At 47.7% G+C, this 17,493-nt stretch overlaps 2 protein-coding genes across 2 annotated transcripts in view; one reads left to right on the top strand and one right to left on the bottom strand.

Annotated features, from left to right (window-relative positions):
- The window catches only part of LOC127048722 (uncharacterized), a 94,779-nt gene extending 86,603 nt beyond the window's left edge, over positions 1-8,176 (bottom strand). Inside the window, exon 1 of the mRNA XM_050948591.1 lies at positions 7,155-8,176. Coding sequence (XP_050804548.1) covers positions 7,155-8,122 — 968 coding nt within the window. The 5' untranslated portion in view covers positions 8,123-8,176. The remainder of the gene's footprint in view (positions 1-7,154) is intronic.
- Positions 4,609-6,781, top strand: LOC127048743 (uncharacterized). The gene is made up of 2 exons (XM_050948637.1): positions 4,609-4,946; positions 6,136-6,781. The coding sequence occupies exons 1-2, from the start codon at positions 4,754-4,756 to the stop codon at positions 6,696-6,698; spliced, it is 756 nt and encodes a 251-aa protein (XP_050804594.1). The 5' UTR covers positions 4,609-4,753; the 3' UTR covers positions 6,699-6,781.
- Positions 8,177-17,493: the final 9,317 nt, after the last annotated feature.

Below are 17,493 nucleotides of genomic sequence, written 5' to 3'. Positions count from 1 at the left end.
CCCCATGCCCTTCCTGCACCCCAACTCCCTGCCTTGAGCCCCTTGCCACAGTCTGCACCCCTCCTCTGCCCCAATCCCTTGCCCTGAGCCCTTTCCTGCACACCGTACCTCCTCCCACACCCTGCACTCCCTCCCACACCCCAACCCCTAGCCCGAGCCCTGCATACAATTTCCCCACCCAGATGTGGCCCTTGGCCCAAGAAGTTTCACCGCCCCTGCTATAGTCCATTCATCCAGACCAAGTTACTGTGGGAGATGGTATCAAAAGCTTTGCTAAAGTCAAGGAATAACATGTCCACTGCTTTCCACTCATCAACAGAGCCAGTTATCTCCTCGTAGAAGATAGGTTGATCAGGCATGACTTGCCCTTGGTGAATCCATGCTGACTGTTCCTGATCACTTCCCTCTCCTCTAAGTGCCTCAGGATTGATTCCTTCAGGTCCTGCTCCACGATTTTTCTAGGGACTGAGGTGAGGCTGACTGGCCTGTAGTTCCCCAGATCCTCCTCCTTCCCTTTTTTAAAGCCAAAGCCCAGAGTCCCCCACCTGGGACTGAAGCTGAAGGGACTCAGGCTTCAGCCCCCCTGCCCAGGGCTGAAGGTGGGGTTCAGGCTCGGACTCAGGCTTTGGTCTTGGCTCATATGTAGTCGTTTTTATTGTCAGAAGTTTGAGAACTGCTGAACTAGACATTTAGACCAAGATTTTCAAAAGTGGGTGGCTACCAGGGGTGAAAGTAAGTTAAAGATCCTGAGCGAGGTGGGGGTGTGGCCTCGGATGGAAGGGACAGGGCCTTTAAATCCCCAGGCCCTTTAAATCGCTGATGGAGCCCCAGGGCTCCTGGCTGCCACCACTACCCCAGGGGGCAGCTTCCCCAAGCCAGCAATTTAAAGGAGCCCTGGACTTGCCACTGGAGCCCTGGTGTAGCGGTGGTGGCCAGGAGCCCCAGGGCTCTGGCAATGATTTAAAGGGCCCAGGGCTCTGGCTGCTGCTGGGAGCCCCGGACCCTTTAAGTTGCTGCCAGAGCTCCAGGGTTCCTGGCTGCCACTGCTACCCCAGGGGGCAGCTTCCCCAGGCTGGCAATTTAAAAAAGCCAGGGGCTCCAGAGACCATTGCCGAGAGCCCAGGACCCTTTTAAATTGTCAGCCTGGGAAAGTTGCCCCCTGCCCATACGGTCTGCTGTGTACCAGCTCTTGCTTTCGTATCTGGTGGCTTACTTTCATATCTGGTGGCTTACTTTCATATCTGGTGGCTACTGAACAACTGGCCTGATTTTCAAATGTCCCAACCACTCTGCAGTCTAACTTTAGGCTGATGCTCTTTAAAATCTTGATCATAACTTTTTAAAAATTGAAATCTTGCCTTCTCTGTTGGGGCCACCAGAGAAATCTGAGTGCATTGGACCAGCTCAGCCTGACCCCTTACCTGTCACCTAGTGTGAGATCCTGCTGCTGGCCAAGTCTGCTAATGTGGGGAGGCTGTTTGTACCAGTGATACTACTTCACACTGACTTCTTACCAATAATGTTACAGGCAGCAGAGACAGGGCCAAATTCAGTGACACTGACATGGGTGGGATGGCAGTAAGAGAAGAATTTGGCCCAATCTATATGGAATTATACTGTTTCACAGGGTGAGGCTGCAGGGAAATTCTTTTGTTCTGTGTTAACTCCTCTTTCCTTTTCCCCAAATGCTCTCTCGTTTCACTTAACATAGAAACTCACACATTCATATGGAGTTTTCATTTCCAGATCTCTTGCGCATATCCAACCCAGGTGGATAATGACTAAACGTTGTTACCATCTGTCACTTGTTTGGTCTAGGGCAAATGAGTTGATGGTCTCAATCCACTTTCAGTTCTAGGTTTAGCTTAATAAAAAGAAGGTTAAGGGGTGAATTGATTATAATCTATAAGTGACTACATGGGGAAAAAGTATTTGATCATGAGCTCTTCAATCTAGCAGAGAAAGGTAGAACACGATTCATTCAGACTGGAAATAAGACAGGTATATTTGACAGTGAGAGTAATTAACCACTGAAACAAGTTACTAAGAGTCATGGTGGATTCTCTATCACTGACCATTTTTATATCAAGATGGGATGTTTTTTTCTAAAAGCTCTGCTTTAGGAATTACTTTGAGGAAGTTCTATGACCTGTGTTGCACAAGAGATCAGATGATCACAATGGTCTCTTCTGGCCTTGGAATCTAGGAATCTGCAGTTGCCCAAATCTCTGAAACCATCACCACCACTAGCACTAGCTGATCCCCTTTTTGGCAGAGAGACCAAAGAATGGATGAGCCAGGGAGACTGAATTAGCTACTCAGTCATTGAGATGTCCCCGCCAGGTCAGGACTCAGTCATGTCAATAAGAGCACTACCATTGCTCAAACAGTAACTGTTTAATAGACAGAGGACTTCAGCCTTAGAGGCTTTCATCAGCTCTGAATTCACTACAGTGAAATAAGGGACCTTTCACAGGCACCATCAAGATTTTCTGTAGTTTTATGACTGCATTAAAAATGTCCTTTCTGATTGATCCCTAGGTTAGTTGTGCTGCAATATTCTCTCGAGTCTCCTTTGCATATGGAGCCGTACGCAATTGATCAATATTCCTTTCCAGGGAAGGTAAGTCTCAGTTATCGGTGACACGTTCCCCTGAGTGCTTGTGTCAAACTCTCTCACATCAAGGAAGGGGAAGGTAACCTGCAGAAAGGTCAGATTGCCTGAGCTAGATCTCAGCATAGACATTAACGCTCAGCTGTCTAACCTCTGCTGTCAAAAGGAATAGCTATGCTTATCCCTCTTTCAGCCCTTCTTCTTTTCTCTGTTTTTTCCCTCTGTGCTCTTCATTGAATACTTTGGAGAAGGGAGGAATAACATGGGAAAGGAACATAGGTATTGTATCGCCAGCTTGGATCGGACCCCAGATCCACCTAATCCAGTATCCTGTTTCTGAGAGTGGCCATCCCCAGATGTTTCAGAGGAAGGTGCAAGGACCCCAGAGTATACAGATGTGGGATAATCTGCCCCCTAATAGTTAAAGACTGGTTTAAGTCCTAAAGCCTGAGCTTGATATCCTTTTTGTTGCAATATAGAGGTTGGCGTCATTATGGGCCTGATTCTGGGAGGCTCTGAGCACATCCAGTTCTATGGGAGTTACTGGTGCTCAGCATGTCTCAGGATCAGGCTCTTAGAATGGATATCGTGATACTGTATATAAGAGTATTGTTAGTCTCTAAGGTGCCACAAGTAATCCTGTTCTTTTTGCGGATACAGACTAACATGGCTGCTACTCTGAAACCTGTTTATAAGAGTGTCACCTTCTGACTCAGGGCTGTCTCTATAGTTCTCTACTTCTGACCATATCTCACTCACTTTCTTCCACACAGATAAAAGAAATGTTTAAAAATTACAGTGTATAATTAATAATGTATACATAATCTATGTATTTAATTAACCATTGGACTCTCTGCCAGAAGACAGCACTGAGGGCAAAGGCTTCCTTGTTAGGGTTAGGGGCCTGATTCCCTACTGCCTTGTACCTTGTGCAGTCATTTACACATGGGCAAACTGATGTAAAACATGACCAAATCAAAATACTCCACTTCTTTGTGACAGAAAGAGCATTCTATACCCATCTTGTGCTCACTCACCAGGGGAGAATCAGGCCCAAAGTCTGCAGTGTAGCCAAGTTCTACGCTATTAATTCCTTTATAAGGCAAGGCCTGATCCTGCTGTCATGGAAGTCAAATGGGAGTTTTGCCTCTAACTTTAATGGGAGCAGGAGCAGGCCCCAACTTGGCCAGCTTAAGAAAGGATTCTGCTTGCAACAGCACATGGCAAGAGGCAGTAGGAAGCCCTGGGAGCTGTAGCTAGCTCTGAAGTTTTGTTGGCTGCACTAGTTAGATGCAGGGACTATCTCAAGTGGCAGGTTAAGGAGTGTCTGGAGAAGGACCCTAGGGAAATACAGCTCCTACAGCTGCAACTGTGACTCCACTATCCTCATTAACAGGAGCATCACATGAGTAAATCAGGCCTTGTCTACACTACAGAGTTGCAGCGCTGGTGAGGGGGTTACAGCGCTGCAACTTAGGATGTGTACACACTTGCACAGCACGGCCAGCGCTGCAACTCCCTGTTTGCAGTGCTGGCCGTACACCCGGTCGAGCCTCGGGTATAGAGGATCCAGCGCTGGATCACCAGTGCTGGTCAGCAAGTTTAGACACTCACCAGCGTTTTTATTGACCTCCGTGGCATAAGCAGGTATCCCAGCATACCTTAGAAGCCTCTCTGGTAATCATGCAAACTCCACTGCCCTGGGCTCACCTGACCCCTCCTTTAAATGCCCCGGGAATTTTAAAAATCCCCTTCCTGTTTGCTCAGCCAGGTGTGGAGTGCAATTAATCAATCAATCACTCAGCGACCATGCCTCCACGCACCAAACGAGCCCCAGCATGGACCAATGCAGAGCTGCAGGACCTCATTAGTGTTTGGGGAGAGGAGGCTGTGCAAGCACAGCTGCGCTCCAGAAGGAGAAATTATGATACCTATGGGCAGATATCGCAGTCCTTGATGAGAAGGGGCCGTGAACGGAACGTGTTGCAGTGCAGGGTCAAAATTAAAGAGCTGAGGAGTGCTTACTGCAAAGCCCGTGAGGGAAATCGCCGCTCAGGAGCTGCCCCCACAACCTGCCGTTTTTACAAGGAGCTGGATCCCATACTTGGGTGTGACCCCACTGCCAATCCTAGGAGCACGATGGAGAGTTCAGAGCAGGGAGAAGTGGGGGAGGTTGTAGAGGACAGCGACAGTGAGGCTACTGGCGTGGAGGGAGACACCCCGGAGTCCCAGTACACATGCAGCCAGGAGCTCTTCTCAAGCCAGGAGGAGGCTAGCCAGTCGCAGCAGCTGGAAGTTGATGTTGAGGAAGAAGCTGAGGATCGTGCTTGGGGTAAGTAGATTTTTATGTTTTGGGAGAGGACGGTTGGGGTTATGACTGCCTGCATGCATGCCTAAACGTGGAATAGCCCATTGATTTGCTCTATCACGTCTCTGTAATCTGCCTCGGTAATCTCTTGAAATGTTGCTGCAAGAGCGTTTGCAATTTGCTTTCTCAAATTGATCGGGAGAGCCACCGTGGTCCCTGTCCCAGTCAGGGTAACTCGTCCGATCCACTGTGCAGCGAGGGGTGGGGGGACCATGGCTGCACACAGGCAAGCTGCATAGGGGCCAGGGTGGTATCCACATTCCTGCAGAAGACCCTCCCTCTCTTCCCAGGTAACACGCAGCAGTGATATGTCTGGCAGTAGGAAACCCTGTTGAGAGTTTAGGGATAATTGAGTGCAGGGCGCCAGGTTCGCGTTTCCCCAGCCCATGGCGCTCTGTTTTTAACCCCCCCCCCAGCACGTAGGCAGCCACGCGGTGCGCTCCTGTGTTCCCCACCCCCCCCTCCAAGCAGGCATCCAGCACCGCGGTGTGCTCTGGTGTTCCCCACCCACCCTCCAAGCAGGCATCCAGCACCGCGGTGTGCTCCTGTGTTCCCCACCCCCCCTCCAAGCAGGCATCCAGCACCGCGGTGTGCTCCGGTGTTCCCCACCCCCCCTCCAAGCAGGCATCCAGAACCGCGGTGTGCTCCGGTGTTCCCCACCCCCCCTCCAAGCAGGCATCCAGCACCGCGGTGTGCTCCGGTGTTCCCCACCCCCCCTCCAAGCAGGCATCCAGAACCGCGGTGTGCTCCGGTGTTCCCCACCCCCCCTCCAAGCAGGCATCCAGCACCGCATTGCTTCCCCCCCCCACTCACCAGCAGGATGGCGTGAACGCGGACCAAAGAACACCCGCCCCCCCAAGCAGCTAGCTCACCACCTTCCTGTTCACTACTGTCCCTTCTTCAGGACACCAGCTACCCTCTGTACCCATTGCTGATAAACCCCAGTGACCCACTGGTCAATTCCCACTCCCAAGGGGAAATCGGGGCAAAACCACTCACCTCATTGCTCGCCATGACTTAGCTTGCCTGCCCTCACTGTGTTATGTGAGGTATGTGAGAAGGATGCTACCAAAAGTCTAAAAAGTCCTTCAACGTGTGATAATAAACAATGTAGCCTCTGTGTATTACATGGTTCTATCTCTCTTTTTTCTAGTGACCTTGACTACTGCAGCCGGATCACCGGCCTCACGTAGGTTGCAGAACTTGAGACGGAATCCTAGAAAATCAAAAGAGGAATTGATGAAATCTGTTATGAGCCACTACAACAGAGAAAGTAGGAAGACACAGGAATGGAGAGAGAAGACCTATGAATGGAGAAGCAGTGTACATGAATGGAGAAAGAGTGTACATGAATTGAGGCAAACAGAAAGCAGGAGAAAGGAATTGTCTTCCAAAAAAACCACAAAGCAGATGATAAGCCTCCTGGCTCGCCAGACTGAGTCTTTCAAGTCTATTGTAGCCATGCAGACAAATATGTACCGTGGTAACCCACAGCCCTCCCAAAGCCTTCTTCCTTGTTCCCCAGTATTTCCACAAAACAACTTACTCCAGCAGCCAGTTCCTTATTATCCTCAGCTGCCCCCACCACCTGTAAGATCACCTACCAGCCCTGATAACTATAATTCTTACCCTGTTCACTCCACCCCCATTATTCTGCAGCATAGTAATCCTGAAGTGCAGCAGACATTGAATAGTGATCAAAATAGGACATATTAAAACCTGTGAATGTACAGTCCACCACCCCAACCCCCTTGCCTGTTATGTACTGTATGTTGAATAAAGTTTTTTTTTCTATTTCACTACGTTATATTGTTGCTGGAAGTGGTAAATATTATACACCAAGGTAAAGCAAAGTGCATCAAATGCATCAAACATTACTGTTGGCTCTCAGCATCAAATTGCTCCCTTAAAGCATCCCTAATCCTTGAAGCCCTTTCCTGGGCCTCCCTATTAGCCCTGCTCTCTGGCTGAGCAAACTCATCCTCTAGGCGTCGAACCTCGGAGGTCCATTCCTGACTGAATCTTTCACCCTTCCCTTCACAAATATTATGGAGGGTACAGCACGCGGATATAACACCGGTGATGCTGCTTTCCACCACATCTAGCTTCCCATAAAGACAGCACCAGCGTGCTTTCAAACGGCCGAAAGCACACTCCACAGTCATTCTGCACCGGCTCAGCCTGTAGTTGAACCGGTCCTTGCTCCTGTCAAGCTTCCCTGTATATGGTTTCATGAGCCAGGGCATTAAGGTGTAAGCGGGGTCTCCAAGGATCATAGTGGGCATTTCGACATCTCCTACTGTGATCTTGCGGTCTGGGAAAAAAGTCCCGGCCCTCAGCCTCCTGAACAGGGAACTGTTCCTAAAGATGCGTGCATCGTGCACCTTTCCAGGCCATCCTGAGAAAATGTCAGTGAAACGCCCACGGTGATCCACAAGCGCTTGCAGAACCACGGAGAAATACCCCTTGCGATTAACGTACTCTGATGCCAGGTGGGGTGGTGACAGAATAGGAATATGCGTCCCATCTATTGCCCCTCCACAGTTAGGGAACCCCATTTGTGCAAAGCCATCCACAATGTCCTGCACGTTCCCAAGAGTCACGGTTCTTCTTAGCAGGGTGCGATTAATGGCCCTGCAAACTTGCATCAGCACCATTCCAACGGTGGACTTTCCCACTCCAAACTGGTTCGCCACCGATCTGAAGCAGTCTGGAGTTGCCAGCTTCCAGATTGCAATAGCCACCCGCTTCTCCACAGGCAGGGCAGCTCTCAATCTCGTGTCCCTGCGCCGCAGGGTAGGGGCGAGCTCAGCACACAGTGCCATGAAAGTGGCTTTTCTCATCCGAAAGTTCTGCAGCCACTGCTCGTCATCCCAGGCTTGCAGGATGATTTGATCCCACCACTGAGTGCTGGTTTCCCGAGCCCAAACACGCCGGTCCACGGAGCTGAGCACGTCTGTTACTGCCACAAGCAATGTACTGTCTTCACAGTGAGGCGATTCAATATCATCGTCTGACTCCTCACTCTCACTGTCACTGTCACTGTCACTGTCACTTTGCAGCTGAAGGAATAGCTCCACTGCCAAGTGCGATGTGCTGGCAACATTCATCAATAAGGTCGTCAGCTGCTCAGGATCCATTTATAACAAAAATCGCAGAAAAAGCGCTGTACAATCACAATGCTGCCACACTGCTCGGAATGTGTAGCCAAAGCACCACGGGGCATTGGAACAGGAAGCGGAAAGACACTCACACTTCCTTCCCCTTCCCACAAGCCACAGCGCCGAAATGGGACGAGGTGCTCTGTGGGATAGCCGCCCACAATGCACCACTCCAAACAGCGCTGCAAGTGCTGTGAATGTGGCCACACTGCAGCGCTGGTAGCTGTAAGTGTGGCCACTCTGCAGCGCTGGCTCTATACAGCTGTACTAACACAGCTGTAACTACCAGCACTGCAAAACTGTAAGTGTAGACATACCCTCAGAGTCTTTCTGAGGTCTTGGCTACAGTGGTGCTTTACAGCGCTGCAACTTTCTCGCTCAGGGCTGTGAAAAAACACCCCCCTGAGCGCAGCAAGTTACAGCGCTGTAAACAGCAGCTCTTTGGAGTTTCGAGTGTAGCCAAGCCCTGGGTCTTCATAGCTTTGGGGGAAGGGAGGTGGGTGGGTTGAAATTTTTCTGCACTATCCAGAACGTGCTTTTGAAATTTTTTCCCTACCTGATGCTAGTGACCTAAGCACCCTGCTGAGAGAGTGCAGGCTAATACCTGCCTGCTCCACAAGACACTGTAGCAGCTCCCTCAAGGCATAAAACAGCTCTCCTGAGCCAAGATGGATGTTTAACTGAGCACTAAACTCACACAGCAGTCTGAAGGGAAAGGAGTGTGGATCCCTTCTCTTACAGGAGACTTCCCCACTGAAAAACAGGACAAGTTGGGTGAATAGGGGAGATGAAAGTTTGTATCAAACAATTTATGTTCACTGTATACTGAGAGAAACCTAGGCCCAAGTCTCTGTTTCTGTTCCTGTGCATAACGCAGGGATGGGAGAGGGGGTGGCAAAGGTGACTTTAAGCCACTTTTGTATAGCTCTATTTTCTGGGGCTATGAGAGGGCCTGCCCAACTCCTGGTGTATGTTAGAGCAACCTTGGGGCTGCTCTAACTTAGGCTCTGTTTTCCAAGGCTGCCTATTAGCCCTGGAAAGTAGAGGATAGCTGTAGTGGCCACAATCTCAACAAGCTCTCAATCCACCCTTTACAATGGGGGCCAGGAGTAGGGCCATTATGCCAGTTCTACATTGGCCAGGGGGTATTTTAAGGGAACAGTTTCCATTCCTTCTTGGAAACAGTGAGTTGGAGTATATTTGAGGATTGAAACTTTCTATGGCCTGGATCCTGCAAATATGACCAGCAGTGACTATTACAGAGATCAGTCCCATTGATGTGGATGGTCTGGATTGTGGAGTCCTAGATCACCCTGGGTGGCGCGTAGGCCCTACTTCAGCAATGCACTTAAGCACAAGTAGACTCACTGAAATCAGGTGAAATCAGTTCAATGGAATTACTTCTGTCCTTAAAGTTAAGGTGCTTTGGGGGATTGGGACCTTATGCATAGTTAGCTCCACTGAAGACAGTAGGATCATCAGTGAAGAAGAGCTCTACCATCTGACTACACACACTCAGAATAAGCCTTATGCCTGGTGAGACGTGTTTGCAAGATTGCGCCCATAAACTCTTTGGGGGCAAAGACTGTCTTCATTCTTTGTCTTGTACACATTGGGGGTGCTTAACAAAGAACTAAGAATCGGCGATGATGTGGTTGCTGAAAAATGCACTCCCAGAGGTTAACACCAAAATACTCGTACTTTAATGCTTAGAGAAACAACAGGAAAGCAAGCTTTCAGCATGTATAAAAACACTTTGTTTGGAGCATTTGAGAGTCCTAGAATGATAGCAGAAACCCAGTGAAAACTGTCTTAACCTCCCAAGGGAGCAGCAAAAATTGATCACATAGCAGAGGTTTGACAAAAGGTCAAACATAGTTGTACTGGGAGACTTTTAAATAGTTACTGAAAGGTGAAGTGTAAAGTGACAAAACCCCATATGGGCCCTTTCCTGAGCTCCTCCGGGAAGTATAAAGTCACAAATTTACCCAGCCCCCGTCCTCCAATTCTTTTTTATCACTTCATTGTCACATTCAAAACATAAGGAATATCCTGGCTGGCCTGACTTAGCTGCTCTGGAGGCCTGTGATGTCACCATTTGCTGAAACAGGTCAGCAACCTCTGGCACGTGGGTCTCAGGGTAAGCACCCTGGTGGGCCAGGCCAGTTTGTTTACCTGCCGCATCGGCAGCTTTGGCCGACCATGGCTCCCACTGGCTGTGGTTTTTCGTCCCAGGCCAATGGGGGCGGCGGGAAGCAGCACGGGCAAGAAATGTGCTGGCTGTGGCTTCCCGCTGCCCCCATTGGCCTGGGACAGCGAACTGCAGCCAGTGGGAGCCGCAGTTGGCCGAACCTGCCCATGCGGCAGGTAAACAAACTGGCCTGGCCCGCCAGGATGCTTACCCTGGTGAGCTGCGTGCCAGAGGTTGCTGACCCCTGTGCTGAAACCTGAGCTGCAGGTGTCCCAGCCTGTGGTTGAGATGGGTGGGAATGTGTGTGTGTGTGTGTGTGTGTGTGTAACTTTGTATCCCCTTTGTAGTTCACCTTTAAGACAAAGGGTTCTTTATAGGTCATGTCTGAAGGTTTTTTTCCCAGCATGTCTAAAAAAATGACTGTAGCTGCCATTCCTCCTTGCTACGGGGAACTAAAATTGATTACTATGTTTTTAAAAGGGCAGCATTGTCTAATGCATAGAGCAGGAGGGGGCAAGTAGGAGTCAGGAAGCATGAATTCAGTTCCAGATTCTGCCACTGACTTGCTGTGTGACTTTGGGTAAATTACACATGGCCCAGTCTGGCCAGTTCCTGAGAGTCTTCAAGTTCCATTCCTGTAAGAAAATGTAAACAACTTTTCCGAGTTCTTTGCTCTAGTTTCCAAGCTGCTGCAAAAGCCCTGGAACACAATGAACCAAGCCTCATTTGCCTTACAATGATCTTCTCCTGCCCTGGAACCTGGGCTGGTCTTAATTGGCCTAGTGCTCAGGCAAGAACAAACTAGGTAGGCATGCATGTTATCTCTTGTTTTTGTAGAGGTTATTTCACAATGCAGTGCGTGCAGGTAAGAATGTGTGTCTGGGACACTGTCAGACAGACTTGTTTGGAGTTACTTTGACCAAGCAATTTATTACAAAGAACTGATTGCCAGATAGAAAAAGCTACACAGGGCTGATTATTTTCTCATAGAAAGGATCATTCACTAATTACTTTTGTACGTGTGATCTGACCCTGGTGAGAGCCTGATTCTGCTCTCAATGATGCCAGTATTAACCAGGAACGACACCAATGAATTCAATGTAAAACTGGTGTAAGTGAGAACAGAATCAGGCCTGAGACTCACGGTGGGCTGGATCCTCAGTGAATGTAAACTGGGGCAGCTCCATCACTGGAGCTCTGTGTTTCTCACAGCACTTTGCACCCAAGGATTTACAAGTGTTAGCTAATTACGTGCACGCTAACCAAATTTAAAACCTGTGCTTAAAGATGGGTTAAAGCAAGTTGTAGCCAGACAGGGTTCCAATATGGGTTTGGCTGGCCAAGGTAGATTGTTTGCAGATCATGTCAGAACATTGTTCTAAAACAAAGTGTTTGTGTCTGGCGTAAAGTATAGCTTTAACATAGTACATGCTGTACACACACTGGGGGAATTAGAGCACAAGACTGGGAGTCAGGAGACCCAAGTTCTAAATTTATTTCTGAGACTGACTCACCATTTAACCTTGGGCAAGTCACTTCACCACTTTTGCCTCAATTTTCCTGCCTGTAAAATACAGCCAGGTGAATAACTATTTTGTTTACTAGTAGTTCTGAAAAAGAAAAAAAAATTGGTTGGGGTTGAACTGAAACAGAAATTTTTCAGAATTTTTAGCACATCAAAGCAGTTGGAAACATTTCATTTTGAGTCAAATGAAACCTTATGTTCTGGACATTTTAAGTTATAAAAGCCAAGGAATTTAGGGGCTAGAGCAGGGCCGCCCAGAGGCGGGGGAAAGAGGGGCAATTTGCTCAAGGCCCCGGGCCCCACAGGGGCCCCCACGAGAGTTTTTCAGGGGCCCTGGAGCTGGGTCCTTCACTCGCTCCTTGGGCCCCAGAAAACTCTTGCTGGGCCCGGGCCCCCGGAGCTTCTTCCACTCCGGGTCTTTGGCAGCGGGGAGTCTTTCCGCCCCATTACTGCCAAAGCGGGACCCGCTTCCAAAGGGCCGGGTCTTTGGCGGTAATTCGGTGATGGGGGGCGCCTGCTGCTGTCTTCGGGGCACTTTGGTGGCGGGTCCTGGAGCAGAAGGACCCCCCGCCGCTGAATTACCGCCGAAGCGGGGGCATCCCACCGCCAAAGACCCCAGGCCCGCTGAATCCTCTGGGTGGCCCTGGTCTGGAGTCACAAAACTGAGGAGGAGGTGCCCCTTTTATGCCCAATAGTTAGTGCTTAGGGCACTCACCTGGGATGTGGAAGATCTGAGTTTGATCCCAGGTCTGGAGCATGGACATAACCCAAATCTTCCCCTGTCAGGTGAGTCCTCCTAACCACCAGACTAGGGGGTATTCTGGGAGTGGTTGCCCCCTCCTGTTGCATATTGAATAAATAATTCAATATTCATTGGTGCAGGCACTTGAATCTAGATGTCACCCCTTCAGGGAGGATGAGGAAGGGTGTGCCATAACCACCCCACTATCAAGTCATTCTCATATGCTCTCTGGCCCAATGCCTGCTTAAATACTTTACACAAAATGGAACAGCTTCAACAGGAGAGGTTGAGACCCACGCCAGAAAAACCTATAGCCCAGTGGTGAGCAGGGAGAGAGACCTAGGTTCACAGTCCCTGCTCCGGAAGAAGGATTCAAATCTGCATCTCCCACGTGAGGTAAGTACTCCACCACCGAGTTAGTAGGTGTGATGGGAGGAGAAAGGGCGGCAACCATCCCCCATTTTGTGCATGTGCCTAAATTCCCTTGTGAATCTAGCCTGAAAAATCAAAATGTTTTGTTTTGATAGTGTCAATTCATTTTGACAATTCCAAGTTTTTGTTTTCATTCTGACCAAAACAATTTGCCAAAATCGACACTAATTTGCTAAATGTTTCTGTTGACCTGAATCTTCATTTTTTGCTGGTGGGAAAAAAAAAAGTTTTGGATGAAAACTTTTTTGTGGCTCTACTGTAAAATGGGAAATCTACTTACTTGTCTTGCAGGGCTGTTATATGACTAAGTCAATTAATGGTTGAGCTGCTCCATTGCAAGGCTCGTATAGAAACCCCATTCCCCCTGCAAAGACATGGGATGTCCCTGTGTTAAAGGAGTGGGCCCCACAAATTTAAATGTACTGTGTTTCCTCCTTCTTTCAAAGGACAATATTTAAGGGGAACTCAGTGGCTGCTGGGGCTCCACAAACCTGTGGATCATGAAGGATCCACAAGAAACTGCACTGCCTCTGAACCGCTGTCTGCCCCCTGCAACCCATGAACAGCACCAATCCTGGGGCAGCCATGCTGCTGTGGCTGGCTGTGCAACCAACTTTGGTGAGACAGCATTAGTTACTACAGGCTATATCTGCAATAAGTGGAACTGCCTTGCCCCTTCCCCCACCCCTGGTTTGAGGTGAGGAGAGAAACCAGTAGAGGTCTGCTAGCCCCACCTGCAGAGCTGGCATCCTGCAGGGCATTGTGCAGCATCTTCTGCAGGGCCGCCAATGTGTCATGCAGGTGACATTCCTCCTTCTCGCCAGTCAGGCTCCAAGAATGCAGGTTTCCCTCCTCACAGAAGTGGCAGGGAGCAGAAGGGCCAAAATATACCCGATATGTTGTTATGATTTTAATTCTACTGTTTAATCAGTTACCATAATAATCTGTGACTTTAATGGCCCTGATAAATGCTAAGGAGACCACTAGCTGGACTTTTGAAACATTCAGGAATATGGGATTTTCCATCCTAGATCAGAGCACTGGTCCGTGGAATCTGGGATCCTGTGTCCAGAAGTAACCAGTACCTGATCCATCAGAGCCCAATGGAAGACAGTTCAGTAGTGCAAGAGAGATGACCAAAGTAAAGGAACCTTTTGCAGAAGTTATTTTTATTTCAATATTTTAATGCATCTCTCTCTGATCATCTCATAACAACTGCAGGCTAATTCCTCTCACATCTTGATCTAATTCTTTCTGCTGGTGGAGATAAAGCATGTGCAGTTCATCTGTCTGACGTACACTCAAAAGAGAAAAGGACGTCACAGTCTCACAGTGCCTATTAAAACAATTCTCCCCCCATCACTTACTCCTAATGCAATGCAAATTGGAGGCACTGGTTTATTTTTATAGCATTAGCCCCACCTCCTCTAAAGTTAGACAAGGCATGAAACAGACTAGCTAATTTGGACCAAGAATTTCAATAGCCTGGAAAATGAAGGTGCAAAAAACCAAACAATATCAGCAGGAGTTTTTGCACTAAAAACTATTTAATTGATGTGCTGTCTCTTTTCAGACTTCCAAAAATGAGCTAGAATTCTCTATTCTAGTGCATCCTTTTGAAAGTAAAGACAAAGTGAAGAAAAGCCCCCCACTCTCAGATGGATGTTTGTAGAAAAATATGTAATCTCCAAAAAGAGCACCCTGGGATTTTATAGTTTGAATTTAGATGCCACCTTCCTTAGCAGCTAAAGAGACGTGCTAAGTGCTGGATACATCCTCTAGGAGAGGACTAAGAAAACATAGACATTTCATTTTGAACATCAACATCTTAACAACCACTAACCTAATATGATGGCTGTATTTCCAGTTGCTTGAACGGGACATGTTATTTTTCTCTTTTAGGTGACTTCATCTTTCATCCTACAATCCCCCCAAGAGTCAGCATATCTATTCAGTAAAATGTCTGACATGCCTGGCCATGGTCTGATCTTGACAGATTTCACTCCAGGATGATCAGGAATATAAAAGCAGTCTAAGGAATTGTACGGCATAGTGAGTTAGTAATGGGCTCTAGTCCTCTTCACTGGGCCTTAGTTGCCAAGTTTACTCCAGGCTGATAGTGACTTACAGTTGCCATCTTATGGTTGTTCGGGCGCTTATATGAAATGAATTGGTGGTTCTCAGGCCAGTTCCTAGTGGAATTGTGTCCACATCATAAAAATCATCATCACAATTGACACCAATCTCTTTCAGTCAAAGACTGAAGGGGCCATGCAGACCAAACCTCTATCTCCATTAGAGGCCATCCCGCCCACTCCTGGGGGTGGGGGGGGGAGTACTTTGAAGGAGTGCGCTGTTGTGTACGTGTCCTCTGGCTACGTACAGAACTCTACTATTAGTACACCTCTAGCCCGATATAACACGACCCGATATAACATGAATTTGGCTATAACACAGTAAAGCAGTGCTCCAGGGAGGGCGGAGCTGCACACTCCGGCGGATCAAAGCAAGTTCAATATAACGCGGTTTCACCTATAATGCAGTAAGATTTTTTGGCTCCCGAAGACAGCGTTATATTGGGGTAGAGGTTTACATATCACTTATATAGCTCCATAGCGTGTATGGATCCCTAAAGAATTTTACAGTCAGATTCAGGCAAATACACTACAGACCATGGTGCCAAAAGATCACAGGCAGACAAGCAGATTTAAAGGGTGAGGCAGAAGGGTTAAAGGAGACAGTCGTAGCTCTGTCTAAATTTTCATACCATACATCATCACAGTATCATAAGGTTAGTGAGAGGAAGGGGGAAAGAGTGGGTTTTAAAGAGTGAGATTTGAAGGAGGAGACAGAAAGCTCTTGGCACAAAGGCAGAGACTATTTCAAGAGCAGGGAGAGAAAAGACACAAAGCTGAGAGCAGGGGAAGGAAATAAAAGGATCATTAAGGAGAGAGGTTTGGGGAGAGTGCACAGCTTGGGAGGGCTGGGGGAGGAAAGCAGGATGAGCAAAGCTGTGCAGAGCTTGGAAAAGGAATTGGGGGTAACAAGGTTGGTGCAGCAGGAGATGACCACTTTAGCTGCAGCAATTTGGACAGACTGGAGTGGGGGGCAGGAAGGCTCCTTAGACTGTCAATCCCAACACCTTTCACAGTACTAGTCATTTGAAATTTAAATTTTTTCCATTTTCCACCCATTACCACTTCTTCAAGGCTTTAGTGGCTATTTGTTTAGAAAGCTTTAGGAAAAAGTCCCTCCATTGCAGAAACCAAAGTATTCAATACAACATGTCACATGCAGGAAACTATGAGATTTAGTCATATCTAAAGATAATAGGGTCACAAGTATTTCTATATTTACTATCAAAGCTATGAAGGGAAATGCTGATTTGCAGGTTCCTATTCAGACACACCATGTGCTGTGATGACCTGTACTTGCAGAGTCTGGCACACAACGAATGGCTGTTGTTCTACCGGGGTGAACACTGTAATTGCTGGTGTGCAATGCAGTTCATTCAAACAGTGATATTAACATATTTAGAAACAGAGATGTGTGATGCAGCTCCTTTTAGCTCATAGCACTTTACAGAAATTAATTAAGCCACATTCCATCTCTGTGCAATAGTATTGGTACATCCATTTCACAGATGGGCAACTCGAGACATAGAGAAGTAAGTTAAGTGACTTGCCCAAAGTCATACACCAAGTAAGTGCCAGACTCCTAGTCACCTGCTCAAACCACTAGACAACAGTGTTCTCATCCATCAGAGCACAAAGTCACAGAATCTCCATTAAACTAAAGAGTCTCAAAAGGCATTGACTGATGCAATTGCTGGAGGAGTTCTGTCCTATTGTGGTATGTACTTATGGGAGGTTGCATTGTAGGGCTTCACCCTGGTCTGCCCTCCACTTCCTTGCCTCATCTCTGATACACAGTGAAGACCACTGGGATTCCATGCATTTGTTTCATCAGCAGCTGCTGAAGAACAAGTGGCTGAAACTCATTGTGTGCTCATTATTAGACTTCTAGATGTGCTCTCTCTCTTCTCAATTGAAAGGACAAGGAATACTGATTATGTATCTATATATTTTACTCAGACTTGGGGTTACGTTGACCATCTTTCTTACATTTTAAGGGCATCTGTCATTTCTTGTTATTGTTCCACACCCTCTGTTTTGATAATGGGAGACTGAAAACATTTGATCAGAGAAAAAACAGAGTTACAAGGAAATCATGCAAAGGAGGACATAATAAATGTCTGATTTTTGTACCAGCAGTACAGTGTTGCTGGGTGGTGTCCCTTAAATGTAACCTTTGTCCTGAGTTGTTCATACACTTGTGATTTATTTCCTTGATGTGCTCAACCTCACTGGGTGTGTGCGTTGGTTTGCACGTTTAAGGAGCCTATGATGAATGCTTGAACTGAAGGGAGACATGTCCTTGGTGCTCAGTTTATGCAAGAA

Source organism: Gopherus flavomarginatus, chromosome 4 (assembly GCF_025201925.1).
Source record: "Gopherus flavomarginatus isolate rGopFla2 chromosome 4, rGopFla2.mat.asm, whole genome shotgun sequence".
NCBI lineage: Eukaryota > Metazoa > Chordata > Testudines > Testudinidae > Gopherus > Gopherus flavomarginatus.
This window is presented reverse-complemented; position numbering and strand designations above follow the sequence as displayed.

Excerpts from the sequence above, each read along its gene's own strand:
- LOC127048743 (XM_050948637.1), top strand. The coding sequence starts at position 4,754 with ATGGAGAGTTCAGAGCAGGGAGAAGTGGGGGAGGTTGTAGAGGACAGC. Across the intron at positions 4,947-6,135 it reads AGCTGAGGATCGTGCTTGGG|TGACCTTGACTACTGCAGCC; the intron begins GTAAGTAGATTT and ends TCTTTTTTCTAG.